The sequence below is a fragment of the Microcebus murinus genome, chromosome 2 (assembly GCF_040939455.1).
Source record: "Microcebus murinus isolate Inina chromosome 2, M.murinus_Inina_mat1.0, whole genome shotgun sequence".
Classification (NCBI taxonomy): Eukaryota; Metazoa; Chordata; class Mammalia; order Primates; family Cheirogaleidae; genus Microcebus; species Microcebus murinus.
In genome coordinates, this window is record NC_134105.1 from 59104443 (window position 1) to 59127391 (window position 22949).

The 22949-nt window shown below is 37.4% G+C and overlaps 1 protein-coding gene across 2 annotated transcripts; it reads left to right on the forward strand.

Annotated features, from left to right (window-relative positions):
* The first annotated feature begins 13 nt into the window (after positions 1-13).
* TYW3 (tRNA-yW synthesizing protein 3 homolog) lies at positions 14-19860 on the forward strand. 2 transcript variants are annotated; one of them, XM_012787647.3, is made up of 6 exons: positions 14-301; positions 3463-3543; positions 5520-5618; positions 9933-10004; positions 12311-12444; positions 19418-19860. In XM_012787647.3, the coding sequence occupies exons 1-6, from the start codon at positions 104-106 to the stop codon at positions 19635-19637; spliced, it is 804 nt and encodes a 267-aa protein (XP_012643101.2). In that variant the 5' UTR covers positions 14-103; the 3' UTR covers positions 19638-19860. The 2 variants fall into 2 exon arrangements, with proteins under 2 accessions (XP_012643101.2, XP_075855510.1); XM_075999395.1 differs by lacking the exon at positions 5520-5618.
* Positions 19861-22949: the final 3089 nt, after the last annotated feature.

Below are 22949 nucleotides of genomic sequence, written 5' to 3' on the forward strand. Positions count from 1 at the left end.
TCTCTCGAGCTCGGAACGACGAGCAAGTTTGGGCCTCTTCGGCCGCCGCCCGCTCCAACATGGCTGCCCCCAGGGAGAAGCGAGGCTGACGTGAAGGTAGAGAATGCAGACCCTAAATCCCTCATCTATGGATCGCAGCGCAGAGTTCGGGAGATGGAAGGCGCAGAGTCTGAGCAAAGCGGACCTAAGCCGGAAGGGCAGTGTGGACGAGGATGTGGTAGAGCTTGTGCAGGTCCTGAACGCGCAAGAACAGTTTTTCACCACCAGCTCCTGCGCTGGCCGCATCCTCCTCCTAGACGGGGTGAGACCCCTTTATGCACTTCCAGCGCCTCCCTCTAGTCCAAACTTTAAGATCCGTGTGCCCACTCAGTGCAGTACCCAGTACAGCCCATTTGTCCACTCTAGTGGGTGGTCTGTTTCGATATATATGAAATTTAGAGGCGGAATGAAACTGGTGTTTCTAAAAGTTTAACCTGTCTGTTCACCTGGGGATATTTTACAATGTTTTAGATTCTGATTCTGCAGGTCTAGAGTGGGGCCTGACTTTGTATTTCAAACATGTCCCCACGTCATGTTGAGACTGCTGGCCTGAGAACTACCTTGTGTGGCAAGGGTTAGACAATCGGATTTTATGACTAAGGGAAGTTAAAGATTTTCTACCCTAGCGTGTCTACCAAATCATTGTGATTGCTTGATTGAACATCACTGGTGCTAAGGAGTTCACTGCCTCCTAGTGGACCACACCATTATTACAGCTCTGGTAGCTTTTACATAGTGGTAAGTACAATAGTATGTAACTATGCTGGCTAGGCTTATGATTTTTCAACTTTATGATGGGTTTATCGGGGTAATACGTGCATTTTGAGATGGTATTTTCGACTTACGATGAATTTGTCTGCATGTGGCCCCATCATAAGTTGAGGAGCATCCGTACAAGCAGTACCCCTTTTTTCCTAGTTTCAGTTACCCAAGGTCAAACAAACAGCAGTATGAAAATGTTATATGGGAAGTTCCAGAAATAAACAATTCATAAGTTTTAAATTATGCAACATTCTGAGTAACGTGATAAAATCTAGTGCTATCCTGCTCCTTCTGGCCCTGGACATGAATCATCCGTTTGTCTTGAGTATCCAGGCTGTCTACACTCCCTCTACCCCTTTGTCACTTAGTAGCCATGTCAGATGTCAGACCTACTGTCAAGGTATCACAGTATTTGGGTTCAAGTAACCTTTATTTTACCAAATAATAGCCCCAAATTGCAAGAGTAGTAAGCTGGCAATTCGAGTATGACAAAGAGAAGCCATATAGTGATTCCTTTAAATGAAAAGGTGAAAGTTCTTGACTTAATAAGGAAACACAAAGAAATTATGTGCTGAGGTTGCTAAGATATACAGTAAGAACGAATCTTCTATACATGAAATTGTGAAGAAGGAAAAAGAAATTAGTACATCCAAAGTTTCAAGTGTCCATTGGGGGGTCTTGGACCATATCCCATGAGCATAAGGGGGGCTACTCTAGTATGATGATATCATGGTCAAGCCCTCAGACTTTGGAGTAATACTACTAGGTTTAAAATCAGTTATCAGCATTATTGGTTATGTGAACTTAGGATAGTTATCTAAACTCAGCCCCTTCCTGTTCCATGAACTGAGGATAATAAAGAGTATCTGCTTCATAAAGATTTTGTGTGGATGAAATGGGATAATTTATTTGAAACATTTAACATCGTTAGTGTTAAATGGCCCATGTTAAGTGTGCTCTAAATGTTGGCTGAGTATTGATTTTAGTAATAGTATTGGATTCAGAGCATGGAAAGACAGCACATTCCTAGGATCGTTGTTTAAGTCCATTATCGACTGATCATTTGCAGGGCCTGTTCATTTTGTTATTGCTTACATTACCCTCTGAATACTGGCACCTTTGCCCACACACTCTCGCTTGCCCCATTTCCACTACCATATCTCACCTGGATTTTTGCAGCGGTTTCCTAATTGGTCACTTAATTACCAATCTCTTGTCTCCAAACCATGTTACACACTGTTAACAGACTCATCTTTCTAAATTTTTGTCACTTACCTATACTGAAACCTTTCATTAAACATTTTTCTACATCAGAAAATCCAAACCCCTACTCTAGTATACTTTTCAACCCTCTTTTGCAATACTTCTCTTCATCTTTAGCTAGTTACCAAAACTGAACTATTCTCTTTTTCATCTTGTATTTACTTGGTTTTGCTCATGTATTTTTTCACCCTGAAATGTTTCCTCCATCTCTGCCTATCTGAGACAGGATTCCCCAAGCTCTCCTCTCCCACCTGAACACAAACCCATGCACATAAGCACATACTACCCACTTGGAAGTAATGACTACTTCTGAACTGGGTTAGGACTTTCTCTGAACCACTTTCCATTGTACTTATTATCTTATACCTTGTATTTATTTTTACTCTGCCTTAATTTCGGTATGGACTTGGAGCAACCTACAAAAAGGCAACACAGGAAAAAATAAAAAGTGGGAAAATCTGGAGAAAGGGAATATAGATATGATGAAGTTATTGATGGCATTAGTTCCCAAACCATATTATTAGATCCCATAAACTTGTTAGAGGTGGGCTACACATTTGGCTTTGAGATTTAGAGCAGCCAGCCCAAGATCAGATATATGTCCTCAAAGTCTTATAATAAAAACACAAGTTATTCAGGACATGCACAGCTTTTCCTGGCTTTAAAGCAAGACAGCAGCAGAGTCTCCTTTGGACCCACTGTATAAATAATTACTTTATAGAAGTATAGTGATTTCTGTCCATGTGGTTTCCTGCATCCTATTTCCAGTGTCCTTGATGGTACTCTGTGTATACCCAAAGTACTTAATCAAACTTTGCAAATCAACACTTGTCCAGTTTAAGTCAATGCTAAAATGTTTGCTTTCTTGAAACTTTGATCTTTTAGTCCTCACTCCACCCTTTAGGACTGCATAAAGTCTTATCCAGAGGTCACAAATTTATGCCCATAGGGAAGAGAGAGGTATTATTTTAAAGGAGTAAAGAACACAGGTAGCAATAAAGAGTGGTAGATCTTGTGTGGGATTGGGGAAGTGCTGTCCTACAAAAGAAATTAGAATTGTTTTTTTTTAATAATGTGCTAGCCAAATAAAACTGCTAGAGAACAACTTCAGTGCTGCTACTATTACCACTTATAGTAATCCCTTCTCACAAAATCATGACCATATTTCAGAAAATATTTAAGTACCTTTACCTTTCACACCATTTGTTTTCTATCTCAAGTTATTTGGATTCATTTTTGTTTTGGGTTAACTTTACCCAAAAACATTGAATTGTTTTCAGTAATACTTAAAATCACACTTTGATATTATTAAAGAAAGCCCACAATATGCTGTACATTTACATATTATTTTTGTAAATATTATATGATTAAATTGAATTATGTTATTTGTTATTTTAGGGTATAAATGGTTTTGAGGTTCAGAAACAAAACTGTTGCTGGCTACTGGTTACACACAAACCTTGTGTAAAAGATGATGTGGTAAGTTTTTATATATAAATTTAGAAATAAACTTTTAAATTCACAGTTACTTTCAGCACATATGAAAAGAACAGAAAATTCAAGGTGATTTATATGAATAATTAAAATGGCTGAAGATTATAAAACCTAGAGAGTTTTCATTACTGTGGCTTTTTGGGTTGTAGGAGATAAAAGTGTGGAAATATAAATATGTATATAAACATTACTTACTGCTGCTCAACAAAACACATCTTCTTGGACATAGCAGAAAGTTCATGGACGTTGGGCACATACTGGATCCAAATTTTGAATTTCAATTCTGCATTTGATAACCCTGTAACCTGGAACAAATTATAAAAGGAGAAGGGGATTAGCACTATCTATGTGTTACCAGCTTTACTGATGTAAATAAATTACACATTACTTACCTGGATTGCTTCTTGAAAATCTTCATATCTGTGCTGGGCGATTTAGTTTCCTAAATTAAAGCATTTAGATGGAATTCATGCAAGTTTGTATTAGCCAGGGACTTTTCCTCCCTAGTGAATGTAGAAATTCAATTCTGTCTTAAGCAGAAATGACAGTTCATTTAGAAAGGACAGGGTGGAGCTAGAATCAGGCATTGCTGATTCAGGTGCTCAAATGTTGTCTTCAGAGTACTCACTCTATCTCCATCTTTGGGTACTGGATCTCTGCAGTTTGCTCCTATTTTCTGCTACAGATGATCTTCTTTGTGGCAGGAATGATAGCTGCCAGCAACCCCAGCAGGAAAAGATTTCCTTTTCCGAAGATTCATTCATCAGTCCTAGAGAAGGACTCTGAGTTGTCCTGCTTGGCTTAGGTACTATCCTTCTTAGGTCAATTATTTTTGCCATTGGAATGGGGTAATATTTGTGATCAAATATAGATAGGCACTTGGCACCTCTGATATTCTGATAGGGAGAGTGATGAGTGACAGCATCACGATTAATAGTCCTGCCAGTATCAGATGGTGTGAAGGAGGGAGGATGCTGCCCAGGGATGCTGGGCAGACAGAAATAATAACTGTCTTGTATAAATTCTAGCTCAGACACGTTTCACTAGGTGGTCAGACTGCTACAGAATAAACTATATAACATGAGTTCAGCCAAGGTCAAAAGACAGGTAAGTGCCATTCAGGGAAGAAACCAGTACATGACTCAAGGTTGCTAAGAACAGATAATATGCACACTAGGCTCAAGTAGTGTAATGTTTATTTACAGCAAGAGGAGGGAGACTATACACAAGATCCGGCCCTTTGCAATGTGTCAGTCCCCATGGTTCAGGTCCATTCTGCAGCTGACAAGGGCAGTGTGGCTGCATGCACCCCACTTTGTTCTGCAATAGAAGGACCCCAACCATTGCTCCATGGGGTATGAAATACAGAAAGCTGGAGACATGCTCAAGGACTCACACATGGCTAAGCAGTTCCAAGGAAAGTTAATGTGTGCCCAACACAGAGGGAATGGGAATATTCTGGTGTGCTTTGAACTCTTTGCATGCAGTGTGATTTCTGAGCTTTCCAGGGCTCCTGGTAAGCACTGGTGCTCGGGACAGGAGCCTTCCTGGAAACAAGATGTCAGGCTGCACTCGGACCCTTCTGTCACATTACACGTGTCTCTATTTCAGTCTAACGACAAAGAATTTAAACAGTCCTCCTAGTATAGTTTTTATATACCACATCCCTTAATGAAAAGTCTGTTACGGAATTAAATAGAGTATTAGTTAATTTTTTCATGGTACAATTATAGTTGGAAAAAATGATATAGAACGTTTATGGGAGAAGTGGAAATCGGAGTCTTTTAAGAAAACAAGAAAATTAATAAGTTCTGGGTGAAAAGAGGGCCAAGAAAGCAGAGGGGAAAGTTATTGCAGAGTCTGAAAGTTTCTAAGAAAAACTGAAGTTATGTATGTGGTAAAGGGTCTCCAAAGGACAGGATCTTACAGTTGTATCTGATATTATCACTTTGTTTATTTAGATTGTGGCTCTGAAGAAAGCAAATGGTGATGCAGTTTTGAAATTTGAACCATTTGTTCTTCATGTGCAGTGTCGACAGTTGCAGGATGCACAGATACTGGTAAAATTTTGTAATTATACCTGAATTTATAGGTATGTGGGTAGACTTGATTTTAAGCTTTCAACCTATTAAAATTAATGATATATTAGTTTATTCAACTAGTTTGTACTTAATTACTTAAATAAATAGATTACTCTATTTATTTTTAGTATTAGGAAAAAGGAGTACTAAGTACTAGTAAGTATTTTGCTAATAAGTATTATTAGCAAAGTACAACTCCCAAATTGTGGTTCCAGTTTTCTTTCTTAACTTTTCTATTTATAAATTTTACTTGAGTATTCTGTTTTTTCTTGCTGAGCTTTTAGAAAAAATACCATGGAACTACATGTAAAATTAAGTGTTTTAAAGAATACTTCATTTTTCTCATCATTTAAATGAGTATTAGCTAATCATCTTTTTAGTCTTAATTCTCTGTTGCCTTGTTCATTTGTATACCTTTTATATGTTTATATATCAAATTAAATTGCATTATAAGCATTTGTTCAATAAAAATGCATTGAGTCCCAAAGTGTCAGGTACTAGGGTACAGTGATGAACAAGATTAGAGACTATCTTGGTGTTTCTCTCATGGTTTGAGAGAGAGCAAGGACAAACAAGTGAACAGGCAAATAAAGAAAATAACCTCAAGTTGCAAAATGTTCTAGAAAAGAATAAAACAGGCTGATAGAATAGTGTGAAGGGTAGCCCACTTTAGGACAGACTTCTCTGAAGAGGTTTCCATAAGCTAAAAGTTAAAGGAACAGAAAGTGCTGGGTGTGTAACTGGGAAAATGAACATTCCAGGCAGATAGAAAAGTATATACAGAGTTTCTGATGGAAGAAAGAGACTTGATGTATTCACAGAATGGAAAGAAGAGCAGGGAATCTATAGCCGTGGTCCCCACCCATGGCTGCAGACCAGTGCCAGTTGGTGGCCTGTTGGGGGGCGGGCAAGCAAGGCTTCATCTGTGTTTGCATCACTGTGTGGGCTTCGCCTCCTGTCTGAGGAGCAGTGGCATTGGACTCTCATAGAAGCATGGACCCTACTGTGGACTGCGCATGCGAGGGATCTAGGTTGCATGCTGCGTGTGAGAGTCTGGTGCCTGATGATTTGGGTGCAACTGGGGCGGTGGTGCAGGCGCTGGGGAGCGGCTGCAAGTACAGATTGTCATTGGCGGAGAGGATTGACTGCACAATGAATATGGTGCACTTGGGTCATCCCGGGATCCTACCCCCTGCCTGTCCGTGGAAGGATTGTCTTCCATGAAGCTGGTCCCTGGTGCCAAAAAGATATGGACCACTGATCTAGAGTGAAGAGTGGAAAGAGAAAAGGTGAGAGAGGGAGGCTGGGGCCAGATCAGTTAGGGCCTTGTAGGATAAAGATTTGGATTGCTTTCTGAGTGCAAGGAGAAGGTATTGAAGGGATGGTTATAAGCAAAGGGTAGCTTCATAGGTTTGCGCTCTGAAAAACACAGTTCTGCTCCAGCATAGTGACAGGAGTGCAGTAGGTGGAAGATCAGTTAGGAGTAGTTGGCAGTGATCTAACTAGGAAATGGTAGTGGCTTTGCCTAATGTGATTGCACTGAAGGTGAGAAGGGAATAGATTCAAATATATTTTAGCATTTCAATCAACCTTATAAGGTTGACTGGGGAAGGACAGCCAAAGGTAGGAGGGGAAAAAGAAATTAAGGATAACTCCTTAGGTCTGGCTTGAGACCCTGGATGTCTGGTAGTATCCGTCACTCAGATGGTGAGTACCAAAGTTGAAGGGATGGAAATCAAGAATTTGAGTCACATGTTAAGTGTGAAATGTCTTTAATACACCTGTTTTAGTCTGCTAGGGTTACCATAACAAAATACCACAAACTGTATGGCTTAAACAGCAGAAATTTATTTTTTACTGATTCTGGAGGTGGGAAGTCCAAGATCTAGGTGCCAGCGGGGTTGGTTTCTCCTGAGGCCTCTGTCCTTGGCTTATAGACAGACACCTTCTGCCTGTTTCCTCTCATGCCTTTTCCTCTGTGTATGCACATCACCTGTGTCTCTTCCACTTCTTATAAGGACACCAATCCTGTTGTTTTAGGGTCCTACCCTTATGACCTCATTTAACTTTAATTACCACCTTGAAGGCCCCATCTCCAAATATAGTGACATTGGGGTTTAGAATGTCAGCATGTGACTTTTGAAGTCCTGTACACACAATTCAGTCCATAGTAACACCTAAATGAAAATTTCATATAGGCATTGGGCAGAAGTCTGAAACTCAGGGGAGCTCTCTGGACTGAAGATAAACATTGAGGAGACACCATTACACAATTAGTATTTAAAACCATGAGCCTAGATTAAATCCCATGTGAGTAAAGTACAAAAGGGAAAGGGGAGAGGGCCCAAGGAACACAAGGATTTAGAGATATCCTTCAAAACATGGTGTTTAAGAATTCAGTGGTTCCCAGCTTTGGTCCCTGCTTCAACCCTGAACTTTGATCTAACCTTATTTTAGTCTCTCATTATACCATATCACATTACTGAGGCTGCTGAAACCTTTAACTCTCTCCTATTTCTATACCCTTGTCTTGTTCTCCATGCTAATCCTGATTTAGCTCAGCCATGCTCATCTGTGGGCCAAAGTCTCCATGGAAGTTTAACATTTCAGGGAGCTAATTGCAGTGAAATTAGAGAAACTGAGAAACTCATTCATAACTGTTTTTGAGTGTGCCAAGCAAATATGCTAGGTATTAGGGAAACGTAGACAAACACAGATAATATCCCTCCCCTAAAGAGAGTATTTTTTATTCTAAGGGAGGGAAACAGACAATAAGTAGGTAGACAAGCAAAATTTCTCATTGTGAGAAGTGCTGTGAAGGAGATAAGCAGGGCACTCTGCTAGAGTGTCAGGAGAGGGGTGCATTTAAAGAGGGCGATTAGGGCAGGCCCTTTTGAGGAGATAGCATTCAATGGAAACAAGATGAATGACAAGAAACCAGACTTGGAAAGAGCAATCCAGGCAGAAGAATAGTAAAAGAAAAATTGATGCAGGAAAGGTTTGGAGTATTCAAAAAACAGAAGAGAAGCCAGTTGAGGTTATTGAAGAAGGCAGGGGCCAGGTCAAATAGAACATTGTAAGTCATGGTTAAGATTTTGGAGTCTTTCCCTGGCTGATCTATAAGAATGATTTGGAAGGGGCAAGAGTGAAAGCTGACTAATTGGGAGACTCCTCCAGAAGTCAAGGAGAGAAGTGATAGAGATTTGAACTAGAGTGGGTAGTGGATATGGCAAGAGCTAGTTGAATTTGAGGTATATTTTGGAAGTAAAATCAATAGGAACTGGGTGTAGGGATGAAGGAATAGAAAGCATCAAGTTTGGGCAGTTGGATGGGTGGTGGTATCATTTACTGAAATTAGAAGCACTGGATCTGAGAGAAATAGATTTGTAAAAGAATCAGTTTATATAGAGTCAATTTCAGGGTAGAGGTCTGAACTGGAAATGGAATTCATCAACATATATGTGGTATTTAAACCAGGGAACTGGATAGAATCTCAAAAGAAGAGCATGTACTTAGAGCAAGGTTTCTTAACCTCAGCACTGTTGACATTTTGGGCCAAATAATTCTTTGTGCAGGGGCTGTCCTGCGCACTGAAGGATGTTTAGGCAGCATCCCTGGCCTCTCCCCATTATTTGCTAGAGGTACCCCCTACTCTACCCCCCACTTGTGAAACCTGACAATCAAAAATGTCCGCAGACATTGCCAAATGGCTCCTGAGGCTCAAAATTATTCCTGCTTAAGAACTACTGAGCTAGAGAAAAAAAGGGACCCACATCTGGTCCCCAGAGCTCTCTGACATTTAGAGGCTGATAAAACAAATAACAAAGTCACTCCAATAAGATCAGAATGTTTGTGCTTTATATGCTTTTCTCATATTATTTCAAGAGAGTTTTTTTTTTTAGAGATAGAAAAGACACTGAAATAATCTTTGTTCTTATTTAGAAAAAACATTTCACTCATTTAAAGAAGAGATTTTGTTTGTTTTGTTTACTTTCATATAGCATAGTTACCAGAATGACTTTTTTTGTTATATTCTGCTTTATGGAAATAATGACTTGCCAAATATTTCTGTTCATTATTGAATTCTAGTTTTACTCTTTCTCAGTGACACTTCCTTAGTTAATATTTCAGTATTTCTAGTAGGAATTTGATCAAAGCTCCTTTTAACGTAATCCATGTTGGCGAGCCAAAAACCTTAATAGGTTTGTCTTTATGTATGTTTCTGCAGTTTGTGGAGCTAAACAGATGATCTGATTAGCAGAGTATCAATATGTAAGTTGTATTTTCTTACAGCATTCGGTGGCAGTAGATTCCGGTTTCAGGAACTCTGGCATAACGGTGGGAAAGAGAGGAAAGACTATGTTGGTAAGATACCTTTTGGCAAAAAACAGTTCTTTGAGTGTGAAGTGATCTAGAGTTATTGAATAACCTAATTAGACTTCAAATTAGACTCCTGCTTTAGTGTCTCCCTACTCAAGGCTTCCTGCCATCCCCTTACTCAAAAACCTTCAGTGACTTAATCTTTCCTGCAAGGCAAAGTCCAGAGTTTGGATTTACCTTTGCCGTCTTATTTTATAATTCTCTTTCCTACTTACTTTTAACCTGATTCTCGACTCTGTGCCCTCCTCACCCTAATTAGTCAAGGCCCAATTTAATAAGCACCATGATGTAGTGGAAAGAGTCACAAAAAGGGAGTCTAAAGTCCTCTGTGATGATGCTGGCTGGATCACAGCTGTGCTGTATAAACTTGGGCAAGCTCCTTAAATCCCTTAGGGTCTGAATTTTCTCAGCCATATCAGGGGTCCAGCAAACTACTGTCCTAGAGCCAAGTCCAGCCCACACTAGACCAGATCCCCTACACTTATTCGATTAATTATTGTCTATGGTTGCCTTTGTGAGACAATGGCAAAATTGAGTAGTTGTGACAGATACTGTATGGCCAGCAAAGTCAAAAATATTTATCTGTCCTTTTACAGAAAAAATTCGATAACCCCAGGACTAAATGATCTTTTAGGCCCTTCATAAGTCCCACATTCTTTCTAAGTTCTGGACAAACTAACTCCTAGTTATTGATGTCCTATTCGGATCTCTTGTAGTATTTGTACTGTTTGGCATAACATGTATTGTATGTTTTTGAACTATTTCAGATTACCCTCTATTCTAGCTCCCTGAACTCTCCTATTTTCTATTTTTAACAAATAGCCTATTTCCCAAATTGAGGTGGATTATGAAAGAAGACACCTGTAAAGCATGTCAAATAGAAAGTCAAAGCCCGTCATGCTGGTTTGTACTCCCGTCTTACTCCATACTCTATCTGGTAGCCCAAGTGGGAAGAGAGCCATTCTTTCACCTTCCTCTCCTTTGTCTTCCATATTCACTTTCTTACAGGTCCCGTCTTTCTGCCTTTCACTTCTCATACCTGCCTCTACCCCAGACCCTCTGCCACTGCCCCAACTTCAGCTGTCATCCTCCCTCAGCTCAGTCTTTACAATTGTCTTCTGACTGGGTTCCTGCTGGAGGTCTTCTTTTTGAGTCCCTCCAACCAATACTGTCAGAATCCCCCTTTAAAAAATCAGAGTCTACAAATATTCTTATATTCAAGGCTTTATCCCATATTATTCTGTATCTACTCATATATGTTCATCTCCCACTTGCATACTCATAGACCAGCCAAATAGAACTATTAGTTGTTTCCCAAATGTATCATGCTCTTTCATGTCTCCATGCCTGTAGATAAGTTATTCCTCTGGCCAGAATGCTCCCCTCCCTGTTTTTATGTTTGGTGAACTCACACTTGTCTTTTAAAATCTCAACTCAAATGCTTCCTTTCCCAATTGAAACTCTTCAGACTCAGTTAGTTGTTCTTCTGACACATTTTCTTAGTATTTTGTATATGTGTGTTTCTTCTAACACCTATATCGTGTTGTAATTTTTTGTTCACCTGTGTATTTCTCATTCTGAAGTGTGAGCTCTTAAAGTCAGGGACCACGTTACATTTATTCTGTATCTTTACACCTTACAGGGGGCCTAAAACATTACAGATGCTCAGTAAAGGTTTATTGAATGAATTTTTATTCCTCATAGTAGTTTTTGTAGAGTTTTTATTGTTCTTAACCTCTGTCCAGTTTGGTTGGATCTACTTGGAACATGTTGACTATTTCATCAACAGGGTTGCTAAGTTTGTCAACCCTGAAGCATTGAGAAGCAGCCACTGTGTGTGACTGGGGGGGGGGGGGCATGGTTTACTCTTATGACCATACTTGGCTCAAGCAACATGAAGGGACTCTTTGGCATCCAGTTTCTTTTGATTTTCCCTTGAGGTTTCTGTTGAGGTTTCATTTATTTATTTTCTTTAAATTGTGTATTAAAGCTTTCTAAGCTATAGCAAGATTGAAATTGTTAAAAGTTATTGGATTCTTTGATATTATCTGCTTCTCTGAAAAACAGTGTATAGAATGCCTTTCTTTAGAAATGACTATATGTGATGGGAAAATCTATTTAATCTCTTTTGATTCAATTGTGTCCAGTTAAATTATATCAAAACATAAACTTTAAATGCTGTAATGGAACTAAACTGTGTTCAAACACAGCCCTGCCTGGCACTTTTCTTCAGTTATTTTCAGTGTCTCTATTATATAAGCCTTCATGTCTAAATTGTTTTTTCCTTGTAGGCTGTCCGAAGTACTCATGGCTTAGAAGTTCCATTAAGCCATAAGGGAAAACTGATGGTGACAGAGGAATATATTGACTTCCTGTTAAATGTGGCAAATCAAAAAATGGAGGAAAACAAGAAAAGAATTGGAAGGTATATTAATTGGATATTTCTAGTTTATTCTTACATGCCTAGATCATCCTTGAAAATATTAATACATACTATCTTCAGTTCATAATGCCAACTGCTTATCAACTTGTTCCTTATCATGGATAATAAAAAGATGATCAAAGTAATACATGAGAGTAGGCCAGCCTGGGATGGGCATAAATGGAGCATAGGGGGAGGAATAGGGGGGCAATGGGACATGTGACCACCAGAAACAGGCATAAAGGAGAGAAACATAATTGTTCAGGAAGGATCCCAGGAGCCACAGGAACCATAACTGATCAGTGGAAGGCAGCCAGGGAAGAGTACATACCGCCCCTAGGTCTGACCTACCAGAGATTACCTAGAGTCTCCTTTGTCTGATAAATGCTTTACACCTTTGGCTAGGCTAGTTCAATGCCAACTCTTGTCATGATTAGATCTAGAATTGCCATAATGTTCAAAGTAGGAAGGTGTGACTATCAGTTCACATCTTTATAGTTCTCTTGTCCTTAGACTTCACTTCCTGGCAAATGAAACTCTTATATTACTTTCTTTTTCAACTTTTACCCAAGAACAGAGTTTATGAAGATAACACCACTGACCTACCATCAACAAAATATACAGTTCTGAGTTATTCAAGGAGTAATGGCTAATTTGGTGTCATTTATAATTTCCTTTTTTCCTTCTCTCTACCCCCTTGGCCACCTCACAGCCAAGTATCAACCACTGCCTAAGTATCTTTTCAATCATTCTCTTTCCATCCTTAACTGTTACTTTCCATTACCCTAGCCTCATTAGCTAATCTCCTAGTAGGAGGCTTCTAGTATGTCTCTCTGCTAAGCCATTCTTCACATTATACTCTGAATCATGATCATAAAGGTGAAAAGGAATCCTATTTCTTAACTTGCCTGTTTAAAAATTCTTTAATACTTAAAACCGTTTTTGAAACAGCCAAGGCCGGAACTGCCCATGGTAGCAGTATAGCATGGTGGAAAGAGGTAGAACTAGGCTCCAAAGGCAGAACTGGGTCTAAATCCTATTTCTACCTAGTTACTCAACCTGGTTCAACCAAGTTGCTCACCTCTCTTAGCTTTATTTTTCTTATCTCTAACTTGAGGGAAATACCTATCTTAAAGAATAATGATTAGATTCATATATTCATTAGATAGAATATATGACTGGCCCTGAAAAATGACTGGCCCTGACCCTGTCATATCATAGACTCTCAGGATAGGATAGCCCTCTCCTCCTTCTTTGATTCATGGAGAGTAAACCTATAATCATATCAATACTATCCAGGCTTTCTCAACTAACATTTGAACCACAGAATTCTTCTTTTGAACCATAGAATTCCCAAAGTTATTTGAGTGGCTATTTTCTTAATTCTCCCAATGATAGTATATAATGTGTACCATTTAGATACATTACAGAGTTAATTCATTACATACAATGGATGTCTTAAGGTATTAGAGCATAATTTTCTAGTCAAATGTAGTAGAGAAAAACTGACCACAAAAACCTGGGCACAAAATGCTTTGAGCAAGTATTATAAATAAAGTAATAATTTCAAGTAAGCAACTAATGAGCACCTAGCCACTCCATCAGACTTCAAAGTTTGAACTATATGTAGGTACTTATTGATACCATTCTAAAAGTTTACTATGTTTGTTAGATAGAAATCCAGTGAGACTGTTTGCTAAAACATAGGAGGTAGCCAATCAGTTTTCTCAGTTTCCTTACTTGAATTTTAACAAGCTTATAAATATAACTCAAGATCAACTAGCTGTACACCTGGTGAAGGTAATTGAGCCACGTTCACCAACTATACAATCAAATTATGCTTTAAATCCATTGACTCAAAAATATGTTTTGAGATTATAATGTGCATGCTGCCATCAAGAGCCATGCTCATCATATAAAATCAGGGAAAAATTAAAGAAGAGTAAAAAATGTCTTAAGATACTGATTAGAAGATTGCTTGTGAATTCAGAAAGTGTGAACAAATCAGGGAGCTCCTTTGGGAACAGCTGTACCTTCAACCAAATGCAAAGAAAGAGTTACTCTTCTGAGATTGAAAAGAGAAAAAATAAACACTGGGGATGATGAGTTATGCAATCAGGCATTGAGTACTAAAATTGGTTTGTCATGGGACCAGAGTTTCACAATTCAAGTATCTGTAGTAAGAGAATTTTTAAAACTCAAAAAATCCTAATGAGTAACATTTCAACAACAAGATGTATTCTGGAAACTTAAAAATCAAAGGCAAAATGTTTTTAATAGAAAAAAGGTTTTGTTTATGAAAAACAATTTTCAAGCCCGCTTAGTGAGAAGAGGCTGATTTAACAGGGACAGTTGGGTAACTATTGTTTGGAGGTCTGTACAAGACACGGCCAGCTGATCTGGAGACTGGAAGAGACAGGGACTAACACCAGACACCATTAAATAATTCCATGCATAATGATTTCCATTTGAAAAATATGAAGTTTGGAGACCTATTTACTAACTATAAAAGGAGGCTATCTTTGTATCTTTTAATAAGAGGCCAGGACATAAGTTAGATGAAACCACCATTTGGCTGTGAGTAGAGTAAAATTAGCCATACTCTTTTTTTCACCAACAATAAAATTTTAAACAAAATGTAGAATAAAAGGGCTGAACATATTTATGTATTGTTGATAATAATGAAGCAAATTTGAAAGAAAAAGTAATTGGAACTACTTCCACTGGTTGATTTTCTTTTTTTTTTTTCTTCACTTTTTTTATGGTGGTAAAATACACATAACATGAAATTTACCATTTTAACAAGTGGCATTAAAGTACGTTCACACTATTATGCAACTATCACCACTATCCATCTCTAAAACTTTTCGTCATCCCAAACTAAAACTGTGTACCCATTAAACAATAACTCCCCATTCTCTATACGTCCAGTCCCTGGTAACTACTATTCTATTTTTTCTCCCAACCTAACTCACATATACATATGCACTAGAAATATCTGTTATCCATATAACACATAGTAGAAGCCCAATAATTATTTATTGAATTAATCATTAAAGATAAAGGAGCTTGAAAGTTAACATATTATATTGGAGTTCCCAAAGGCAGAGACAGTTTTTTATTCATCCTTATATTCTGAGTGTCTGGCGTGATAGTAATGGTTCATAAATGTTTGCTAAATTTAGTTGACTGGCATTTTAAATAAATAGTGCTACTTTTAAGCCTTCAAAGCATTAGGGTGATTATTCTGGAAGATGTGTAAAATGGCTCAGAGATGGGATGAGCAGGAGGAGGCCCTTGCTACACAAGCTAGGAAAGAAATAACAGGACCCTGAGTAACAAGATGAGCAGGAGTGACAGTACCGAATATGCACTGGACATGGCCACACATTGGAAAGGGAAGACTAAAGAATAACAGATGCCTTAGACTCCCCACAGTTGCTAATCTTATCATTTCTAAAAATGGGACTAAAGCAGCTAAATAAATCACTGACGTTTCCCTATATATTTAAGATCAAAGAAGTAAATAATATAACGTAAAAGCATGTATTTTATTTTCTGATAGTATCTAATTGGATATCCTCTCTCCTTCATTTTTTCCCCTCCTAATTCCTCCCTCATCACATAGCCAGCTCTCATTCTTCCTTGCAGTTCAGCCCAGGCATTGAATCTTTTTCCAAAGAGCAAGTCATGATCTCAGTTGGAGCAATGTGCTCCCACTGTGCTCCTAATTTATCTTGTCTTTTTCTTGGCATATTAAATGTGGCTTGGCTTTACAGTTCTGCAGCTCCTATTAAACCATGAGCTCCTAGAAGGCACAGATCATAGAGTACAACTCTTACCTGTGTTTCCAGTGCCTGGCACCGGCCCTGTCACATACATGTTTTTAATTAAAATGCTACAGCTTAATCAGTTAAAATACAAATATGTAATATGTCAGAATAGCTTTCTTTGATATTTGTGAATGATGGACTCCTGAAAGGGTATGAAATTGTACCTCAATGCCTTCAATTCTATGCTCCTGCTTCAGAAGTCAAAGAAATTCCAACTTTTTATTGCAAGTGATTCTCTAACCTTTAAAAACAAGAATTCATTTTCTCAGGGATGGCCTGAAAAGTTCTATCTCATGAACAGAACTAAGTACAAGTTGTTCTATGGCATGATAATCTTGACTACAGAGGTAGAAAAACTGAAGACAATTTTATTTTTTTCAAGGTCGAGATAAAACAGTAGCCTGAGCATACATTGTTTTAATACTCAGAGCTCTTTTTGTTGCCTATGAGAGCTGAGAAAATACACTTAGAGAATCAGGCATTAGAATGCTGTGTAAGGGTCATAGTATGAGAGAGAACATAATCGGAAAACAAATTTCTCATTTACTATGACAGTTTCTCAAAGGACTTTTAAAATTCCCTAAAAAGGGAAGGGAAAACTTGTATTTGATGTTTTTATTCTTGACTTTCATCAAGAAAGGATCTTTGTTTCATTTTACCAGTTGTTTTTTAGTACCTTAAGAATGTAGCTTTGAATTCTTAGGGTTTTTAACAGTAAAGTAGGGCATTTGTTCCTCTTTAATTACTTTTTTATGTGATTGACAAGACATTTTTCACAAGCTGTTAATTCTCAGTGATCATAAAAGAGCAATTTAATCTTATCTTTCATATTCTAGGAATAAAGTATAATTCAGAAAAAAGACTTGGTTACCTAAGCCTAAAGTGCAGGGTGGGTAAAGAATGGTTTAAGATGAGATTGTGTATCATAGGCAGCTTACAATCAGATAAGGGTGATCCATACTATCTTGTGGCATGCTCAGATTTATGTTAGGAGACATAAATCTAGGGCATTCTAAATAGGCTCTGGGGAAGATAGGAAGAAAACCAGCCACTAAAGTTACCTAAGGTGACTAGAAAGAAAAATCAAGCAAGTGAAGTGTAGAAGTTTTCATCAGTGTAAAGTACCAAACAGAATATTGGTAGATGACATGAGGACAAACAAAGGAATTTAGTCTGGCAAAGTGTTGATGAGCTATTTGATTTCTGACCTCATCTCTCATCTCAGTGGTCACAGGATATGGAAAGAATAAGTAGTCTCCACTTGAAAGGAATGAGGGGAGATGGTGTCTGTGAGGAAGCAGGAGTCCAGTCAAGTAAGGATGTAAAGGGTGCATTAAATGAAAAGGTGGTTACCATGGAACAAGGCCCAAAAAGTTATATGACAATGTTTGTCAGTCTTTTTCCTTTTACTGTGCCTCTCTCTTTGAGATTGATTGATTTATTCATTGAAGAAATATTTATTAAGCGTCTATTTTATGCTAAGCACAGTACCAGATATCAAGATATATAGTGGTAAGTATATAAGTTCTTGAAATATGGCCAGGATATGCAGTAATCATGTTGTGTGTACATTAGAGTTCTGTGGAATATTTGGGGTTTTAGAGTTTTAGAGCCTTTCCAAGTGAAAGTTAGCCTGTTGATTCAATTAAGAAAGATGAAAATTGGTTCAAATAGCAATCTATTCTATAGATGTAAAAAACTTCCTGTCATAGTCTCGCAAGATAATAAGATGTAAAAACAAGATGAGATCTCTACAATGGCAAGGGAGTTCTCAATTTCCATATCATTCTAATTTAGGAACTCAGAAAATACATCCATAGTTACTTTTTTTATTCAGTAGTTATTACTATTTATTCAACATACTTTTACTGAGTTTGCAAGCACTGTACTACATGTTGAGAATATAATGAGGCAAATATATAAGGTCCTTGGTGTCATGAAGTCTATATTTCTAAAAATGGTTGTTACTGAGAACTAACTCTGTGCCAGGCACTGTGCTAGGTACTTACATATATGTAACACTGTGACAATCCCACTAGGTACCAAATAATAATCTGCAGTTTTATAAATAAAGAAATCAAGACTCAGTGGAATTAATTGGAATTAGCTAAAATGAAAACTCCAATAGAAAAATGAATAAGGGAAAAGAACAATTTACATTTTAGAAAATTTTAAATAGCTAATAAACAAATGAAAAACATTCAATTTCCCTTGCAAACAAAGAAGTAAAAATTAAAATAATGGGATGCCATTTTACCCATCAAAGTACATGTGTTTTGATGGTAATACGTAATGCGTGGGTGAATGGTCTCTCTCAAGTGCTTCAATTAGAAGCATATTTTTTTAAACATCCATTCTGGAAAACAGGCAGTGTTTATCAAGAGCTTTAAAATGTTTATACACTTTAACTATATGATTACATTTCTAGGTGTTTATCCTAAAGAAATGAAAAATCACATCATTTTTAAAAATGTTTATCGTGTTGTTTTTATTAGGGAAAATTTGAAAATAAATAAAGGCCAATCTAGATGACATAGTGTTATACTACCATCAAAAATAATTATTTTGTAGTTCATTTGATGATATAGAAAATGTTCTTAATAAATATTAAATAAATGTGAAAAATGTAAAACTTTGTATGTAATATTCTGGGTAAAAATAGGTATATTTGTGCATGTATAAATATGTTAATTCAGACTACATTAGTAAACTGGAAAGAAGTAAAAATATTGAGAGTAGTTATTATTTGGAGGTGATCTGTATTTGTAACTTAATATATTTTCCCAATTCTCTAAAATGAGCCTCTAATACATTTTATGGTATTTTTATAAAGAATAATAATTTCCATTCTTTTTAACCATCTTATATTTAACCCCTACATTTGGGATGGAAATTGAGGTAGGTTAGATATTGTCAAGAGGTGATTCCAATTCAATTTTCAGGACTGTTCTTGAACTGAAAACACATTTCTTTTCCTAACTAAATAATGAGAAAGGTAAGAGGCATACTATTTCTTTGATATATTTTGTATTTATAAGGGCAATATGAGACATTGTCAAATTTACATAATTTATAAATTCTGGTGTATTTCAGTCATTCAGTTTTGGAACACAGATATAACAGTGGTTATTATTTCTTTACAGGTTTTACAACTGTCTACAGCATGCTTTGGAAAGAGAAGCTATTAGTAATTCACATCCCAAGATCAAAGAGAAAAATAACCCTTTATATACTCATAAGAAAAAAAGAAACCCAGAAAAGGCACATGGAAAATCTATTACAGAAAAATATAATGAAGAACTTGAAAATGATGATGATGACAATCCAGGAATCAATGTTGCCATCTTTCCTGAAGATTACTAAGATTTGATTCTGTAGTGTCTTGGTAGAATAATGTTTCTAATAGATTTTATAAAGCTGCTCTTTATAAGAGTATTTTACTTTGTTGAATGTATTAGCTATTCCAAAAAGCAAGATTTAATTTCTCTATATTTTAGAGAAACCCATCTTATAAACATAGATGGCTTTTAAAAATAGCTTTGTATAATGTTTGTTCATTAAATGCTGCCTTTTTAAGTTACATAGAGATTTATCGCAAAAGTAAAATTGTTGTTTTTTTAAGCCTCTTTTTTTTTTTGTTTTAAGTTCTTCTGTAAAACAGGAAAACTAAGTATAATAATACCCTGTCAAGAGACCCTTAACATCAGGGACATTTGAGTAAAAAAATCTACTGATATTTTTTTTATTTTTAACTTTGAAACCTCTAGCCTTTATAGGAAGGATCATCAGAGTTTGCTTCTGTTGCCATGGAGTCCAGTGACAAGTTTTTTCCTCTCTTTTCACTTTGTGAATAAAACAACTGATACCCTTTTTGTTCAGGACAAAACACTTGAACCTTCTCTCCCCATTATTTCTCACAAAGCAGAGCTTGCCACTGGCACACCCTCTGTGAAACACATGGGCATAATTTTTTACTAAGCCCCCATCAGAAATGGTAACTAAGGGCATGATGGTGTTTGCCTGTAGTCCCAGCTCCTTGGGAAGCTGAGGTAGGAGGATTGCTCGAGCATAGGAGTTTGAATTCAGCCTGGGCAACATAGTGAAATCTGTCTCTTAAAAAAGAAATGATAAGTAAGACACAGGCATCCTAATATACAGAACAAATGTGCTATGGAAAATTGCAAAGATCAGAAGCCTTGAGTTTCCGTTCTGCTACACAGAAGTTGGAGGTCCTTGAGCAAATCACTTAATTTGCAAGGGCTTTCATTACCTCTCCTATATAATAGTAATTCTAATACCTGCCTTATTTATACCATAGGAATGTTGACTGTATCAAAAATATAAATAACAATATGAAAAAATGATAAAAATATGAAAGCATTTACTAATAGACCATTATGCATATATGTTAATATTTATTTTCGTTATAAAATGAGGAAGATTTCATACTATATTTTTAGAATGTAGCAAATCATAAAAATTATACACTTAAAGGGAAATTACCAGTTTGTCATAGAACTAATAAATTGTAAGATTAAAGATATCAGAATGTGAAATAAGAAAAATTATATAAGGTAGTAAACTTTGAGTTTTTTAATTTGGGCATTTCCTAATATTTTTATAATTTATCTAAGTCTTAACTTTATATAAATTTATTTAGATTTGCACCCTAGATATTTGCCTTCTGACAGCATTTTGTACTATCATTTTTAAAATAGGTTGACTTCATAGACATCTATTGTCCTCTTAATAAAGTCATCAGGGATGGTGTCTAGGCAGTTCTAAAGTTAGTGTAAGGTTCTTTCTTTACTCCTTTTTACTATCATTGCCCTGAACTGCTCCCTTATTGGCCTATAAAATAAGATACTGATATATACAGACCTAATTTATTTTAGTATTCCCACAACATTTAAGAAGCCTTCAAATGCAGTCTTTGTTTCATTATTCAAGAAAGAACTTCCTTTGAGTCCTCAATCTCTTTACTGTCCTACAGAATTTGGTGCTGTTGGCCACTCTCACATCCATGAATCTGCCGCTTCCTTAGCTTCCTGAATGCTATCTTCTGAATCACTTCCCTGTTTATGGCAAATCCTTCTTAGTTCTTTTTCCCTCCAGTGATTTAGCTGTTTTCAACATATATTGCACCATAGAATTATCTGTAGAGCCTTGAAAAAATATAGAAAGCACCCATGAATCTCCATGGAGGGATACTAAGGATTGGATTATTTTTTAAAAAGCTCCTATGTTGTTCTCATTGTAAATCAAAGAGTAATAACTCTGGAGGCATCCCCAAATTTCTTTCTTTGGCCCTCATTTTGCATTTCTCTCCTCACTGTAGCCATCTCATCCATTCCACTTTTAACCCAAGATGCCTAGCTGGTCCACTTTCTCTCCCTTTCAGAGTCATGTTTGTTTTATATGTACTGTCCAAAGTTTTCAATTGCACTTAGTGGAAGGAATAGGGAAAAGTATGTCTATTCCATCTTCCCAGAATCAGAAGTCTAATTTATTTTTTAAATTGATAATATCAAATTGTTGGTGTATTGTTGAGGACACCTTTGCAGCCTCATCCAGATAGCTAGAGATCCTTTCTTTTAATGCTGTCCACCTCCCAGATTTTGTGCTATGCTGCTCTTGCTTCAGGTTGCTGAAGGTTTTGCAACCCTAAAGCCTGGAAGTCAACACAGGATATTTTCCCTACTTAAGTCAACATTTTAAAGCATGATGATTTCATATTTGAAAATAAAAAGTACATCTCTAGTGGGTTTTGGTGGTTGTTTTAAAATGGAAAGATCTAGCTACAATTGGCCCACAGTCCTCATGAGAACACTCACCCAGACAAGTACTGGTTGCTCCTTTTGGACGAGGCTTGTTTTCCTCCATTCACCGCAGACGCAGCACCCCCTGCTGGCTCCCTGACGCACCTGCTTCAATCGTTTACACTTCTTTGCTTGGTCCCTGAGAACAGCACCGTAGGCAACCCATGGGTAAAACTTTGTGGAGAGTCAAACTATATTATTATGTTAGTGTATTACATAATAAATAAGAGATTAAAACAGAACAGACTAATAAGGACAGTGCGAAAAGAAAACGTGGGGCCCCTTAAAAAATGTTCAAGAATTACAAGATTGCAGCAGCGGCGCATCAAATCAAGTGCAGGGGCAGGGTGCAACTGCGCAGGTCTCACTCCCGTGAAGCGAGCCCTGCGCGGAAGGGGAATGGGTGCCTTCTGGCTCGCCTGTTTGTTAACTCTCCCACCACCCCCATAAGGAAAGAGGCAGAGTGCTGCAGGTTCTGTGAGGTGACAGGTTTTGCACCTGCTCACACGTGGAGCCCTCCGGTGGCAGGACCATGGATGGCTGTCTGGAGCCCTGCAAGGACTGAGCGCTCCTCGTGAATGTTTTGGAAGCCAAGTCAAAGATTTCAGTGGCTAAACTTAAAGTGGAGCCTCTTTTCAGAGTCGCCTGATTTCAAATGTGACCAAAGGCAGTGATGAGCACCATGTTATGAAAACAAGTGCTTTCCCCATTTTGAAAGAACTTTTATAATTTCCTGGTTTAAGTGTTGAAGAACCCTGAAAAATAGCATTACTTTCATCCTTATGGATGGGGCCTTGAACTGGCTTTGATTGGTGGTGGGGAAGTAAATCTAACACTCCCATATAGGGTGTGTAAT